The 16,485-nt window shown below is 36.0% G+C and overlaps 1 protein-coding gene across 1 annotated transcript in view; it reads left to right on the forward strand.

Annotated features, from left to right (window-relative positions):
- The window catches only part of ENPP3 (ectonucleotide pyrophosphatase/phosphodiesterase 3), an 82,525-nt gene that overhangs the window by 22,018 nt on the left and 44,022 nt on the right, over positions 1-16,485 (forward strand). Inside the window, exons 6-8 of the mRNA XM_040965654.1 lie at positions 5,505-5,602; positions 13,124-13,203; positions 16,012-16,131. Of these exons, the coding sequence (XP_040821588.1) occupies positions 5,505-5,602; positions 13,124-13,203; positions 16,012-16,131 (298 nt within the window). The remainder of the gene's footprint in view (positions 1-5,504; positions 5,603-13,123; positions 13,204-16,011; positions 16,132-16,485) is intronic.

A 16,485-nucleotide genomic window follows, 5' to 3' on the forward strand; every position in this document is an offset into this window, starting at 1 on the left:
TTTGTTGTTTCCCAAGTACAGGGTAGTGATACATCAGCTCTGTACAGATTGTCAGACTGTCTAGCTTAAACATAAAGACTTTTAATGTCCCTGCCAATAAACAGACTACAGTTAGAGGTGACACACTCCATTAACCACTGCACAGGATCCTCATTGTTTTCTTTGTATGAATTCTAAGACCTGTCAGTTGTCTCTAACTACTTTAAGTGCAGTGTCCACAAAATTGGGTACTTGCTGTACAAGTTGGCTTAAAGAATTGGTTACATCCACTAAAACAATTGTTGGGTTTTAAATATCAGCCTTATATAATTTGTCAATATCTTCTAATGTTACATAAGAAGAGTTCACTAAGGTGTTCTTCTAGCAATAACAACTTCCAGAGATTATCAGAAAATAAGGTAGGGACTGGTGCTGAAGTTGAACATGGTAAGGCTTCATCTTCAAGCACTGCTATCCTATATGGGTGCTGGTTCCTGACCCAAGTGTTCCATGTCTGATGCAGCTCCCTGCATATGGCCTGAGGAAGCAGCAGAGGATGACCTAAAGCCTTGGGATCCTGTACACATGTGCTAGAGCTGGATGAGGCTCCTGCATCGTAGCTTCAGATTGGCTCAGCTCCAGCCATTGTGGTCATATGAGGAATGAACCACTAGATGAAAAATCTTTTCCTCTCTGTATCTCTTTCTCTCTGTAAATCTGCCTTTAAATAAGCATAAATATTAAAATATGAGACAAATTTGGAAAAAATCTGTATTAAAGTGTAGCAGCCCTAAGATGTTGAAATAAAAGGCTTTACTTATCCTTCTGCCCTTTGAAGAGGTGCTTGAGATATGATTGGTTCAGTGGAATAGGCAGACTTATCTTTTGTGTGCACCTGGATATGTTCCTCACCTTTGCACAGAAGTCAGCAAGGGAGGTGACCTAATCATGCAGGATGCCAGGGCTACACCCACAGGTTGTAGTCCTTGTGATAGGTGAACCTGATGTGTTTTAGTCCCAAAGGACATGAAAGCATGGGCTGCTTGCCAGCACCCAAAGCCCCATTACTGCTCTCCCCACTCTCTCAAGAAGGGCACAACAGCTGGAACTGATTCTGCCAGCATCAAAATCCCTTAGTTGCCTACTGCCAACCCACTGCATGGCCCATGATTGCTAGCCCCAAGGAATCTGGGCTGCCCCAGGCAGTGTCCATAGGGCCCCTCCAGGCCTTCCTCCAGCCCACTACATAAGTGTGCCCTCATTCAAGTTTCATTATAGGCAGTAAAAATAATATTGGTTTCATGTTCGCTTTACTGACAATAAGAACTAAAAATGAAAAGAAGATACAATTTCTTTTCCATACATAGTGAATCTATGATTTGTACACTCTACCACCTGTTTTGATTATGGACAAATAAATTTATAAAGATTGTCAGAATAGATTCTGCCAAAACATTTTAATCTACTTTTGTCCAGGAAGTGGGATCTTTACAAATTCATACTAAGGAAACAATTAAGGATGTTGTAAGTGTTACGGAGTGCAGCCAGTGTTTGCTCCTTCACCTCTCCTTATATATTCTTCTCCCCACGTCCTAATTTGGCCATGATTTTGGGTGCAGATGAGTCCAATTAGTCTTTTTAGCTACAAGCCCAGTTACAGTTCCTGCCCATCCCAATGAGTGCCAATTAACTCCTTAACTCACAACACTTAGGTATTCCCTCCTGTCCACCTGTGACTCACCTATCAACTGAGAGGGGACAATATTACATTGTTGTATAACCACTCGCCTCACAAATCCATGAAGTAGGGGCTCGCTCCCTCTCTTTCTGGTCAGGTGTTTGCCTTACTCTGGCACCTCAACTCTTGGCTAATCCAAGACAGGTGATCCCCTGAGCATGGTCCCTGTGTACTGCTTTGATTGAGCAATGGATATAGTAATGTTGTTTCTGGCTTGTGTACTATCAGGAGTTCCAGGAGAGGTGAGTCCTAGCAGTAGTGGAATGTGGGCAGAGAAGCCAAGGAAAGGTGAATGTCTGCAGCTTTATAAATGTGTCCAGGTTATTTGTTGCATGTCTCTTAGGATAACTTATACTGTTGGGGAAGCTAGGACATAGGTGTTCAGCTTAATGGATGGACTTAAGGGTAATGACCATTTGTTCCCCTTTGGATTGTGTTTGGTTGGATTATGATTGGTTGGATTGCCATATGGACTTGTGATCTGCTATTTTTAGTATGTTCTATTATCACTAAGCTTGGTTAATAAAGACTCCTTAATAAAACCTTAGACATGTCTAGTATGATCTCACTCACACCCCGTAACAGTAGGCATATGAATATTTATGGAAGCAGAGAATAAAATCTGCTCTGAGTAGCAAACTTGGAGATGCAAGGAGGACATTAAGAAAAGGATAAATTGGCCTTGTGCAGTAACCTAGTGGTGAAAATCTTTGCCTTGCATCCACTGGGATCACGTATGGCTGCTGGTTTTTGTGTTGCCTGCTCCACTTCCCATCTGGCTCCCTGCTTGTGGCCGGGGAAGGCAGTGGAGGGTGGTCCAAAGGCTTGGGACCCTGCACCAGCATGGGAGACCCATAGAAGCTCCTGGTTCCTGGCTTCAGATCAGTTTAGCTGCTGCTTCTGTTGCTGCCACTTGAGAAGTGAAGCAGCAGAAGATCTTTCTGTATCTCCTTCTCTCTGTAAATCTGCCTTTCCAATAAAAATAAATAAATCTTTACAAAGGAAGAAAAAAAGGAAGAAAGCAAGAAAGAAATATATAAAGAAAGGAAGTTGGAAAAAAGGAAGGAAGGAAGGAGGGAAGGAAGAAAGAAAGGAAAGAAGGAAGAATGGAAGAACTGGGTGCAAGTGTTGTACTTCTAGTTAAAGCCTCAATATGCAATACCAGTATCCTTTATTGGAGCACCAGTTCAAATCTGGGGTGCTCTGTATCCAATATAACTGGTTGTTATTTGGCAAGCAGGCATCAGCAGAAGATAACCCAAGTGCTTTAGCATGTAACACTCAAATGGGAGACCTAGATGGAGGTTTGGGCTTCTGGTTTTGGTCTGACTCAGACCTGACCGCTGTGGCCAGGAGTGAATCAATGTATGGAAGATTTTTTTCTCACACTCTGTCTCATCCTCAGTCTTGTACTCTCTATCATACTGCCTTTTACATATATAATTAAATCTTTGAAATAAGAAAGGGTATACTGGATCTTTGCACTTCACTCTGAATTTGAATTAGAAGTACGCAAATGAATCCATGACAATGTAAATATTTTTTAATGTAACTATTAGGCCACTTTAATTTCCTGGTGAATTTTCTGCATAGTGTAACTTTGTTTTTCATTTTTAAATTGAGATGCAGTTTGTACACACAATGAAGTGCTCCTGTACTAAGTGCATGGAATCATGAGGTTTCGAGATTTATAAACCAATTGAAGACACAGATGTGTAACATTTCCAAGATACAGAACATTTCCAACATCACAGAAGGGCGCCACATGTGTCTTCACAGATCTTACTTCCCAAAGGCAATCACTGTTTCAATTTCTATCATCATAGATTATTGTTTTAGAATTTTATGTGAAGGGAATTTCAGCATATGGTCTCTTGCATCAGATTTATGGATTATTAAAATACTTCTGAGATTCATAAATGTAATCAAATACATTACATTTCTTGCCAGAATTTTTCTCAATTTAAAGCATTGTTCTCATTCTGTTTTCATACTAGTGTTACGATATTTAGGACCCAGTTCATGTTACATACCCTGAAGATCTTGCTTTCACCTTAAACTGATTGTATGTCATTCGTTCTTGTCCATTCCTGTTTATTTCTCAATTTTGACACCCAGAGAACAAATTTAACTCTTTAATGCCCTTATTCTCAGCTCCTAGTGGAATGCCTGGTTCAAATATTTCTGAAATGAATCACCATACAAAAAAATGTATATTCTAGGAAGCCAAATAGTCTTGTTCTTCACATTCTCCTCACTGTTTTTTTTCACAGTGTAGAATTAGATGACTAAACTGATATATTTCTTGCTTTACTAAATGTGTCACTATAAGAAAAAACAGTCACCAGAATCTGTCTTATTTTTAACTGGCATCAATATTCAAAATCCATTTTTAATAGTACTGATTAATTTCTCAGAATTTTAATATAGATTTTTGGCCATATATCTTGGAAAAGTGTGTCTTGTTTATGAATTTAGGTCTAAGATGTGGAATAGAGAGCTGAAAATAATTTCTTTTATATACACATTTGCATACACTATATTTAGAATTTTTAAAAATTCCTAATCTTCATTTGAGAGATGGGAAGAGAAAAAGAGAAAAGGGAAAAGAGAGACAGCGATCCCATCCACTGGTGTTGTCTCTGAATACTTATGGTGGCCAGGGACTGGACCAGACAAGTTGGGAGCTGAGAACTCAATCTAGACCTCCCACATGGTGTCAGCAACCCAATCGCTTGAGCCATTACTGCGGCTTCCCAATAATATCAGCAGGAAGTAGAAATCAGGAGCAGGATCCAGGTACTAAATTCAGGTATTCCAACAAGAGACAGGAAGGCCTTAACTTGTATCTTAACCACTAAGTTGAATGTTCAACACTTTGGAATTTAAGCACATTTACTGTGTTTGCATATTATGTTGTTCATATTAATCCCAGACTGGATTGTAGGGAAATTTTCATTAACTGTAGAATGAATAAGTTGTGTTTTACTCATTTTCGGAAACGCTAGACATGATGGGAGTGAAAGAGCTAACTACAGACAACACGATGAGGTGAATCACAAACAAAATGTCAAGTCAAAGAACCCAGATACATTGGAACAGGTGTGATATGATTGTATTTGCATATACATATAGCTGCAAAAGAGACAGATCATTCTTGTGTATGACTTACAGAGTTTATTGACTAGAAGAACTCAACAGGAAATAATATTTTAGTAATACAAAGTAATATTAGTAAAGAAGTAATATTCTAGTAAAAAAGTAATATTCTACAAAGAATATTACAAAGAAGTAATATTCTACTTCTTTGTTTACCGAGTGATTCTTGGTTAGTAAAACTTCAACAAACCATACAAATTTGAAATGTATGTATACTATGTATAATATGAATCTCATTTAAAAGGTGAAGATCACATGGTATTAAAAAAAATGAAAGAACTTTCATTTATGATCTAAAAGCTATCTTCTATTATTTAACAATAACACTAGTTAGACTAAGATGATAGGGAATGGGAGGAAGTACAGATTAATATCCTGAGAAATTAGAATAAAAAAGTCAAAAGATGTAGAGTGCTAGAAAAATAGGTGTTGTGAAGTTCCTAAATTCCAAATAATTACATTCAAAAGATGGTAGTGCAAGGTAATCAAAGACCCAGGCTATGTTCCTTACTGTACTTTCCAAGAATTTTCTATTTTGGAGAATTGCAAGTAACATAGAAAAAAAAAACTTTTTAAATAATCGCAACAGCTGATAAGTTTGTTTGTTTGCTTGTTTTTGCATTTTCAGGTTTGATCTGCCTCCAGTTATCCTGTTTTCCCTGGATGGCTTCAGAGCTGAGTACTTAGAAACTTGGAGCACTTTAATGCCTAATATCAACAAACTGAGTAAGTTCTCTACAATAGGTGGGACACAGAGTGTGAAGATACCAACCTGCGCAATCTTTGACAATGCAACTTTCTTTCGGGCTTTGCTGTTGATACTTTCTCAGCCCAGGTGCTCTTGGTTGAGATAATGTCTTCCCGACATGACATCTGTGTCCTATTAATAGCAAGTGTTTTCATACTGTGGGTTCTTTCTACCTTTTTTCCCTTTGAAAACATACTTGTCTGTTAGTTTATCTTGATATGCTATATTTGAATATAATGTCTATCCTATACAAACTTATTCATATATGCTCTTTCAAAAGAGGCATTTGTCAGAACTGGGTGCTGGATTTGGGATTAGAATTATGAAGATTGCCTCAAATGAGGAATGTTACAAGAAGCATCACTATTAAGGAAACCTCGGGTCCCATCTTCACTGTCGCAGCAAGCTACCTGGGTTGGGCTACAGTGTGTAAGGCTGAACATGAATTCATACCACAGGACATTGAATCACTGCAGTGATTACTATCTAGTTAAGCAAATGACTTTTAGAATCCTGCTGGAATGAAGTGGGGACATTATCTTAGTGTGAATAGCAGCAAACAAAGATCAAGTAAACTATCAAGTGAGATAGTCAAAAATTACGAATTTAAGAATTCATAAATGGTTGAATTCATGAATTCCCCATAGAATTCGCCATCGTTACTTGGAATCTTGTTTATCTCACTTAAATGAAAATTTAGCCCCTGGAGAACACTGTTCTAATCTTTATGATTATAACTATTTTAATACCTTGTGTAAGAGGAATCATAGAATTTTTGTGATTTTATTACTGATTATTTTCCCCTTTTATAATTTCATCAGAGTTCACATATATTGTTGCATTTTGCTGGATTTCATTATTGTTAAGGTGGAATAATACTCTTATATTTGTACATCTTGTTTTCACACTCCACTCATCTGTCAATAGGCCGTTGGCTATTGTGAATAGTGCTACAGAGAGCATGGGAGTGCTGGCATCTTTTTGAGACCTTGATTTCAGTTCTTTTGGATAAATATTCTGAAGTGATATTTCAGGCAGCAGATCTCTTATTTTATTGAGGATTTTGCATATTGAAAAGCCATTTTCCTTTACCACAACTAACCATGTACAAAGGCTCCAATTTTACAACATTCTCATCAAGTCTGTATTGGTCAGATTTACAATTTACAAATATTTTATCCCATTCTTTTTCATTCTGTTGGTTGTTCCTTTTGCTGTATGATTTTTTTTTAAGCTTCATATTGTCCCACTTAACTGTTTTTGCTTTTGTTGCTTGTTCTTTCAGTGTCACAGTTTTGAAATCATTGCCAAACCTGATGTCGTGAGACTTTCCCTCTATGCTTTCTTTTAGAACTTTTATTATTTTAGCTCTTACAGTTAAAGCTGTAACTCAATTCAAGTTGTTTGTGTGAGTTATAAAGTTTCAAATTCATTCTTCTGAATGTGGACATCTGGTTATCTCACACAATTTATTGCAATTTATTTGGAATCCTATTGAACCTAACTGACTAATTTCTGTATTGATTTATCCCTGAACTCTCTATTCTGTCCCATTGGCTTTTATGTCTGTCTTTATGACAGTGCCATCCTGTTTTAATTTGTATACATTTTGAAGTTAGGAACTATGATATCTCCAGCTTTGTTCTAATTTTTAGGATCATTTTAGCTATTCAGGGTCATCTGTTCTGTATAATTTATTTTTTAATCTCTACTAAAAATGCCATTCATATTTTGACAACAATTTCATTGAATCTGTAGATGGCTTTGGGTAGTATGAACAGATTTGATAAGATTAAGTGTTGGATTCATGAGAATGAGATATCTTTCCATTTGTGTATATCTTCTTTAATTTTTTCACTGATATTTCACATCTGTTACTCAATATCTGTATTTTACTTTATAGTATTTATTTCTGAGCATTTTATTATTTTTGATGCCATTCTATATAGAACTTTTTCCTAATTTTATCTTTGCATGGTTCCTTCCTTTTTTGTAAATAAAAATGAAACTGATGTTTCTATGTTAGCTTTGTGTCTGCAAGCTTACTAAATGTATTAGTTCTAATAGTTTTTGAGGAAATTTTTGAGTTTTCTATATGTGGTAATATCTCGTCTCCAAAGATGGAGAGTTTTACTTCTTTTCCTATTTGAGTTCCCTTTGTTTGTCTTCTTGCCTAAAAGTTCTGACTAGGAATTCCAATAATGTGTTAAAACGAAGTAGATAGGGTGGTCATCCTTTTACAACTTCTGATCTTTGTTGAAAAGCTTCCTAATTTTAATCATTGAGCATTATCTTAGCTGCAGGATTTCCATATTTCCTTCTATTTTTAATTTGCTGGGTTTTTAAACATAAAATGGTGTTGTATCAAGGTTTTGGGCATCTGTAGAGGTTTATGTTGTGGTTTTTATCTTTCATTCTTTTAATTTAATGTACTCACATTAATAAATTTTCTATTTTGAACCATCCTTAAGTGGGGGCAAAGATCACTTGGCCTTATATCTGGAAGACTGGATCAGAGAGAAAAAGAGAGAGAAAGAGAGAAATCTTCCACCTGCTGGTTCAGTTTTCAAATGGCAAAAAAGGCCAGAACTAGGCCTGTCCAAAAGGACTTCCATAGAGCATGGGGCCTAAGCATTTGGACCATCCACCATTGCTTTTCCAAGGTCGTTGGGAGAGAACTGAATGACAAGTGAAACAATGGGATATGAGCTCGAACCTATATGAGATGCTGGTACAACAGGTGGAAGTTTTACATGATATGCCACCACACTGCCTTAGTGTGTAATCTTTTTAATGCGTGGTTTAATTTGTTTGCTGACATTTGTTGAGGATTTTTATAGATACCTTTATCAGAAATGTTGCCTTGGCATTTTATTTTCATGTGGTATCTGTGTTGCTTTCTTATCAGAGTAATGTTGTTCTCATAAGAAGAAATTAAGTGCATTCCTGTGTCCCCAGTTATTTTTGAAGAAATTGAGAATTGACAATACTTTTTAAGGTATTTTATAGGTTTGTCAACGAAACTGTATGGTCCTGAACTTTTCTTTCTTGAAAGGTTTGACTCAATAGTCAATACAGTCTTCATACTAATTATGTTTGTTCAACTTCTTAGTTCTTCATGGTTTGATCTGAATAGTTGGTATACTTCCAGGACTTAGCCCATTTCTGCTAGATCTTTCAATTTATCGACATACAGTTGTAATATTCTTGTTCCTAGCAAAAGCAGTTATTAGTTCATTAATTTTATAACTAATTAATTACAGTGACTGTTAGAGAAAGATCCACCATTGTGAAAAGTTTTGTTTGCAGTTCTTTTTCTCTTGTACTGTGTTCCTTAATATTTTATTTTTAGTACAATGATATGTTTTGGTTCCTTTCTCAATTTTTGTTGTATAACTTCCTCTGTTTCAAGTGCAGGAGTCCCTTTAACATTTTTGCAAGCCAAGTCTGGTGACGATGAACATCCTAAGTTTGTTTAGGAAAATTGTTCTCCTTTACAAAATTTACTGTCTTTTTCTGAAACTCAGTTTTCTGAGTAGCATATTTGTGGCTGGCAGGGTCTTTTAAATTTTTTCTTAAATTTTTACGTATCATCTCGGTCCCTTCTGGCTTGCGTGGTTTCTGTTGAGAAACCGTCAAGTAGCCTTACAAAGCTTCCTTTGTAAACATACAAAGCTGTTTTTCTTTTACAGCTTTCAAAATTATCTCTGTCTTTGACTTCTGACAAATTGGTTATATTATGTCTTGGTGTGGATTTGTTTTTAAGATTCATTGTATTTGGGTTCCTTTGAGGATTTTAAGTTATTATTTCTTTGAATTAACTTATGGTTCGTACTGCATCCCTTATAGCATATATTAGTTCCATGTATAGTTTAATCTTTATTTTTCCTCTTTTTATTCTTTTTTCTTTTTGTTCTGCCTGAATGATTTCCATTGACCTGTTTTTGGATTTACAGATCAGTTCTTCTGCTGTTCATGTCTTCTCATGAATTTTTCAGTTTGTTTATTGTGTTCTTCCGATCCATGATTTCTATTTATGACTTTTTAATATGGTCTCTTTGTTGTAAGTTCTATTTGCATGTGTTGTTCTCTTGACCTCAGTGAGCTTCTTTATGATGATTGTTTTGACTTGTCTGTTAGAACAATTATGTATCTCTGCTCCATTAAGATCCATTTCTGAAGATCTGTCCTTTCCTTGGTTTTGTTTTCCTCTTTCTTAATTCTCCTTTACACTCTGTGTTGGCATCTGAATATAAATCAAAGTCATTTCTCTGCCTTCATTTACTAGACTCATATAGGATAAACCCTAAAAAAATCAGCCTGGTCAAAGAATCTGAAGAACCCTCAGAACTACGTGCTAGTTAAACCTCCTTTTATTGTTCTTAGCATACCACCATCATCAGGAGCATGTTAGTTGCAAAAGTGCATTGCCATAAGCAAGACTGAAGCCAATTTTTTAGGAAGTCACCAAAGAAGTCAGATCATTAGACACCATGTACCATTGTTTCTGCCTCCAGGGATTGGTTGGAATCTAGGTTTTTCTAAACCTCTCTTCTCTGTTCTGAGCTTAGGAGGGGCTAAGGTGATTGTCCTGTTGGCTCAAACCATTGCCTTTGTTCTTTCTGGCTCTCCGATGACTAGAATATTCCATATCCTGTTAGTGTTCCAAAATAGGTAAGTCAGAAGCCAGTCCTTGGATACCTCCCTGTTGGGACATTGGCTTTGTGATCCAAATATTTGCCATATCAGTGAGAAACTGAGATCTGGATTTATCACCTGCTTCCTCTGTACTGAGCCAGGAGGAGTTGTGATTAGTGTCTGCACGACAGCAAACGTTCTCTGTAGTCTCCATGTGGCTAGTGTATTTTGGTTCCCATCAATTCTCCAAGACAAATGAGACTGACATCAGTCTCTTGGGCAACACCAAAACTAGGGTGATTCAATTCTGAGAGCTGGGTCTTGCCTCCCTGATACTGTGCTGCTGTGCTAGGAGTAGAGATTTTTGTTAGATTTTGGAGATGTAACAGCCAACCATGTGACTAGGCTCTACAAGAGATTGCGTTACAAAATTGTATACAAAATTAAAATTATTCGTTAGAAGCCATGGATGTTGCTGTAAAGCTTACTGTATTTTCAGTCTGTAGGAATGTCTTAATAGCATTTAATTATGTCAATTATCATATAAGAATATAAAGAGTACATTGTTGTTCTGACTCGTGCATTCTTTTGACTGTTATTTGTTCATTAAGTCTTTTGTCTCTTCTTCAAGTTTAAAGTTATCATAAGCTTAGCTACATTAGATTATCCCATTTATATATTTCAGATCAGTTTTGTTTGGTATGTTTTTTCTACAAAAAGCTTCTTTTTTTTTAAAGGTATTTATTTATTGGAAAGTCAGATATACAGAGAGGAGGAGAGACAGAGAGGAGGATCTTCCATCCAATGATTCACTCCCCAAGTGAGCGCAATGGCCGATGCTATGCCAATCCAAAGCCAGGATCCAGGAACTTCTTCTGGGTATCCCACACGGGTGCAGGGTCCCAAAGCCTTGAGCCGTCCCCGACTGCTTTCCCAGGCCACAAGCAGGGAGCTGGATGGGAAGTGGAGCTGCCAGGATTAGAACCGGCGCCCATGTGGGATCCCCGGGGTGTTCAAGGTGTTCACGCTAGGCCACCGTGCCGGGCATCCCCCCCAAAAAGCTTATTTCTAAATAATAGTAAGGTGAATATGTATATAGTAAAAACAAAGCATCTTTACTGATTTTCCAACCTTTCCTTGACAAAAGCAACTATTCCTATTGGTTTTGTTATGTACTGTTCTAGAAGTTTTCTGTTCAGTAGTAATTTAGATTATTGATAGCTGCAATGAATAATGTGAAGAAATCACATTTCTGTGAGCTGTTATCCAAGTAGCTCTGATTCTAAGGTGATTGTAGATAGTCTTCAGCTGTGTCCTGTTTAGAAAATCATAACCAGGGTGGTAACATATTTTCATAATACTTGTAGCTTCACATTTTATTTTGTATTCTGCAGCTTTTGACATTAATAATTTGAGTTTGCCTTACATTTTCCGAGGAAGTAAAACAGATATTGGCTTTACATCTCTGTTCTCTGACCTTTTCCTCACTTACATTCTTTTTAGTTATGTATGTGAATTGGATCTCATTTCATTTTCGAATCATATGACATTTTGACAATATTGCATGTGTTATTCTTTGATTTAAGGGCATGATTTATTTATTGATAGTATTAAGAAGTTAAAGATTATCTTCGCCATAATTTACATGTTAAATTCTAGAGTTCTGGCAAACTGAAGTCTGTCAGAATCAACTGGGGTACATATTAATATGTATGTGTGTTTTGAGTGCTAGCTCCTCCGTGCCTTGCTTCCAGCCTTGGCCCATCATAAGATGCTATTTAGTGGACTCGAGAGGGAGACCTAAAATATTGTAAAGAAGGAAATTCCTGGTCATTTTGGAAACATTTAGCAGAGACTGGAAAAGAACCCAATCCTAGGCCTGTTTAAGGAAACACTCATTGTTTCCAGCTGCAGAGTTTATTACTTTTTGGACAGTAATCAATTTCTTTTTTTATTTTAAATGAATCTATAATGGAGATGTTTTCATTTAGAATGGCAGGCAATGGGATTTGGGTATGGAAAAGTTTGTGTACTTCATTGCTGTAAAGGAAATAGTTTGAGCCAATGGCTCTTACCTCTTCTAAACAGGTTACTGTACAGAATGAAAACAAAAGAACAATGAGAGCAAAATTAATCGTATGCTTTGGAAACAACAGGCTCCTGGAAAATTCACTAATAAGATGAGAACTGATCTGAAATAAATAAACAGTAAAGTTAGTTCATTTTGTAAACATGACTGCTACTAACATGTGTGGCCATAGAAGTTGAATTCCTGTTTTCTAGAAGGTTTGCAATTTGTTATTTCGTGTATTTTTCTACAGGAAGCCTCAGCTGAGATGCAAAGACTTTTGAAATTTTTCTTGTAATGGCCGGATTTGGAAAGAGGGAAACAAAGTTGGCACTCTCTAATTGAGCATTCACTGTAGGTCAGGGGTCAGTAAGCTGTAGAATGTTGGCCACAATCCTGCCCATTCTGGTTGTTTTTGTAAAATCTGCCTTTTACTAAGAATTGTTTATAGGTTTAAATGATTACTTTGTAAAAAAGATGTTTTTGTAATGTATGAAACATTATATGAAATTCAAGTTTTAATTTTCACAAAAATTTATTGGAATTTAGCCATGCTCACTTGTTTACATGTTACCTATGGATACTAGACCTAGAAATAGTTCACTCCTTTCCTAAAACTGGCATGTTTGGAAATGGACAAAGTTTAGGGATCACGATTTCAACATCTTTCTATCTAATGCACATTTTAGTTCTCTTTTTCTGAGAAATTTTCAGACTTAGATTTTTTTTTGGAATACAAAAGATTTTCTAAGGATGAAATAACTTCCTGATTTCTCATTATATTTTGTTGCAGAAACATGTGGAGTTCATTCAAAATACATGAGGCCTATGTATCCTACCAAGACTTTTCCAAATCATTACACCATTGTTACGGTAAGTGCTTGGTCCATTGGCAAGACTGACAGCACACAGAAAGGGCACAATGGGCAGTAACTGGCTGAGCTCAGTGCCACAGAGTCATAAGCACATGTGCTGAGACTTCATAGCTTACTTCAGAGTGGGAAGGCAGGGCTGTAAACTGAGGACAATGAAGTGCTGTGGAACATTAACTTTGAAAGAATGTCCCAGCATTAGCTGAATTTCAGCTTTGTGAGAGTCTAGGAAAGCCTCTTTGAAGTGAGAAACGCTCTCTTTGGTCTTTTGACTGTCCTTCACTTAGCTGAACATTTGCTGGAAACAGTGGGCTATATGGGAATATGAAAACAGCCCCTTTGATGTGGGAATTTCCTCTTTCCCATCATTTTCTTTATATTTAAATTGATAGAAGTTCTGATTCACAATGAATTCATGCCAGCTTCGACTCGAAATAAAGGGAACTAAAGCAAGTGAATACTCCTCAATGTATGAAAAGATGTAGATAGAACAATTAAAATAAAGTCAAAGGAAAATTAAGTCACGTAAAATATACAGATACAGAATACATACTAAGAATTCTCTGTCTCAGCCTGTATCACCAAAGGATATTTGCATATGCATTACTTTTCATTATTCTATTACTTTGACACAATAACATTTAAATTTAAACCATTAAATATCATATGTGTGTATGTTTACATATTACCATTATTTGACTTTTGCCTTATTAAATGTTATTTGTGGGGCAAGTGTTTGACTTGGTGCTTAAAGCCCTGTTTGGGAATGCCTGCATCCGTAGCTAAATCCCTGTGAGACCTAGTTCTAATCCTGATTACATCTTCCTGCTAATAGACACTGTGAATCGGCAGTTAATGACTCTGGTGCTTAGGCTCCTGCCACCCACATTGAAGACTGGGATGCAATTTATGGCACAGGCCTGGCTGTTGATGCTATTTGGGCAGTGAAATAGCTGAAGGGAGATCTCTCCCTTTCTCTCTCTCTGCCTTTCTCTCTGTATCTATGTCACTTTTTTTCTCTGTCTCTCCAATAGAAAAAAAAATGTAAAAGTGATTGTTCTCACATACATGAAGGAAATAATATGGAAATAATAGTCCCACCCAAATTCCTATAGCCCTTGAACCTTCTTACCCTAATTAACTATGTAAAGATTGTCAAAAATGTAATTTTAAAAAAAAGTGATGGTCGCTCTCAAGTCAGCGAACGTAGTGTTTTCTTGGTTGTTTGCAAATGTGTACAAAGCAGCAATACACACATGCCCAACAGAAATTCAGCAAGATGACACTGCATTCCAAGTTTAACTGTAATACTATAACGAATGTCATTTTTATAATCCATTGTTTATTTACTGTCATGCTTTGCATATTTGTGGTTTCTGTTGGTGATTTTGCTTTTAAAAAATGACACCCAAGCATAGTGTTAGAGTGATGCGTCGTGTTCCTAAGAGCCAAAAGGCTGTAGTAACAGAAAACAAATGTTAGCTAAATTTGGATCAAAGACAAGTTACAGTTAAAAAACAATGTGTAACAAACAATACATCCTAAAACAAAACTACACAACAAACAGGATTATGTATTAATCATTATATGGAAAGGTAATAGACAACTTTGTTATTTATTGACTCAAAAGTTACAAATATATTTTAGCTGTGCAAAATCCCAAATATGGAGTCTGCAAATAAAATTTATAGAAATTACATTGTTGTAGTGATGAAATGTGAAGATCCAAAACAGTAATCCTGTATTCTCCCATGAGCACCAATTCTATATGTACTAATTTAATGTTCGTGGCAATTTTGCATAGCATAAGTATCTTGAATAGCAAAAATTGACTGAATACATGCATATAAACATGTATATGTAAACATGTATGTTTGCATATGTAAACAACTTAGAAATTATTCTAATTATGAAGAATCCTTAAACATATGCTGAAAGTGCATATTATGAAAAAAAAAAACTGCAGGAATTTCAAAGTTTCTTGCACCACAATAAATGCATCCTTAGTTTTTCGAAACAGTTTGAAGCAGACTCATAAATGCTGCTGACTTATACTTTATACATAGATATATCACACATCCACACAGGATCGTATCATATATATTGTACTAAATCAAGTAATGTACTAAAGTGATGTCCCTAAAACCTGTCTGAAAATAGCTACTACTGCAGGGAATGTGATAGATACTTAAAAAAAAGTGTGGAAATATTGAGTGAATTACAGGGGATGGGACTACTGGGTGGTGCACAGACTTGCTGAAGGAAGAATGGACAGAGATTGAGCAGAATCCACTCTGAAGCACTAGTAACACATTTTCATCCCTTTAAGCCAGAATATTCCACACATAAAGCCTTTTATTTAACAAATATATTGCTGTTGTTTTCAATACAACCAGTGACTATTAATGTAATAGGAAAAAGTTCATTAACAAGTTCTTTAGGCATATAAGGGCAATATCAACGCAACTGATACAAACCATTTGGCTAATGTGATTTGTTTGCTTCTATAGACCATGGTAGAATGTGTATGTGTGTGTGTGTGTGTGTGTATACATAGTCTTTGTTATAAATAGATAATAAATATGTAAAATGAATGCATAGTATATATATAAATATATAAGTACATATTTACATATTATGTGTAAGGCATATATATATATATATATCTCATGATATTTGAGTTCAAATCCAAGTATTTTATATTAAAGTCTATGGGTATGTGGTATAAGTTATAAATCTTATGCTGTTTTAAGTATGCCTTTTGTTAATACTTTATTTTATCTTAAATATCTCAAAATTATCATTTTAGGGCTTATATCCTGAATCACATGGCATCATTGATAATAATATGTATGATGTAAATCTCAACAAGAATTTTTCACTTTCTTCAGCGGAGAAAAATCAGCCTACTTGGTGGCATGGACAACCAGTATGTAGCATTCCACTTGGAATTCAAATAACCTCTGTTCCCCAGTGTGACAGTAAATCAGACTGAGTGCCCTACTCTGAGCTTCACATTCCAAGTTCTAAGGGCGGAGGTAGTACATTGTCTGCACAGTTTACAATTATACTTGGAATGTGTTAAACATTTGTTGTTGCTCACTCAGAGGATCTGTTGTGGAAACTTGGCTATGGTTTATAAATGTACCAATCTAGAAATTACTCAGAAAGATTATTCATTAACTTTTCTTCATATTCTGTTTTGTAATTCTTTTAAATGGAAGGAAAAACTGAACAATTTTGCCAATTTGGAAATGACCTTATTCTTGCTGATTTACTATGT

The sequence above is a fragment of the Ochotona curzoniae genome, unplaced genomic scaffold (assembly GCF_017591425.1).
Source record: "Ochotona curzoniae isolate NIBS_2020 unplaced genomic scaffold, NIBS_Ocur_1.0 scaffold_3890, whole genome shotgun sequence".
NCBI classification, from domain to species: Eukaryota; Metazoa; Chordata; class Mammalia; order Lagomorpha; family Ochotonidae; genus Ochotona; species Ochotona curzoniae.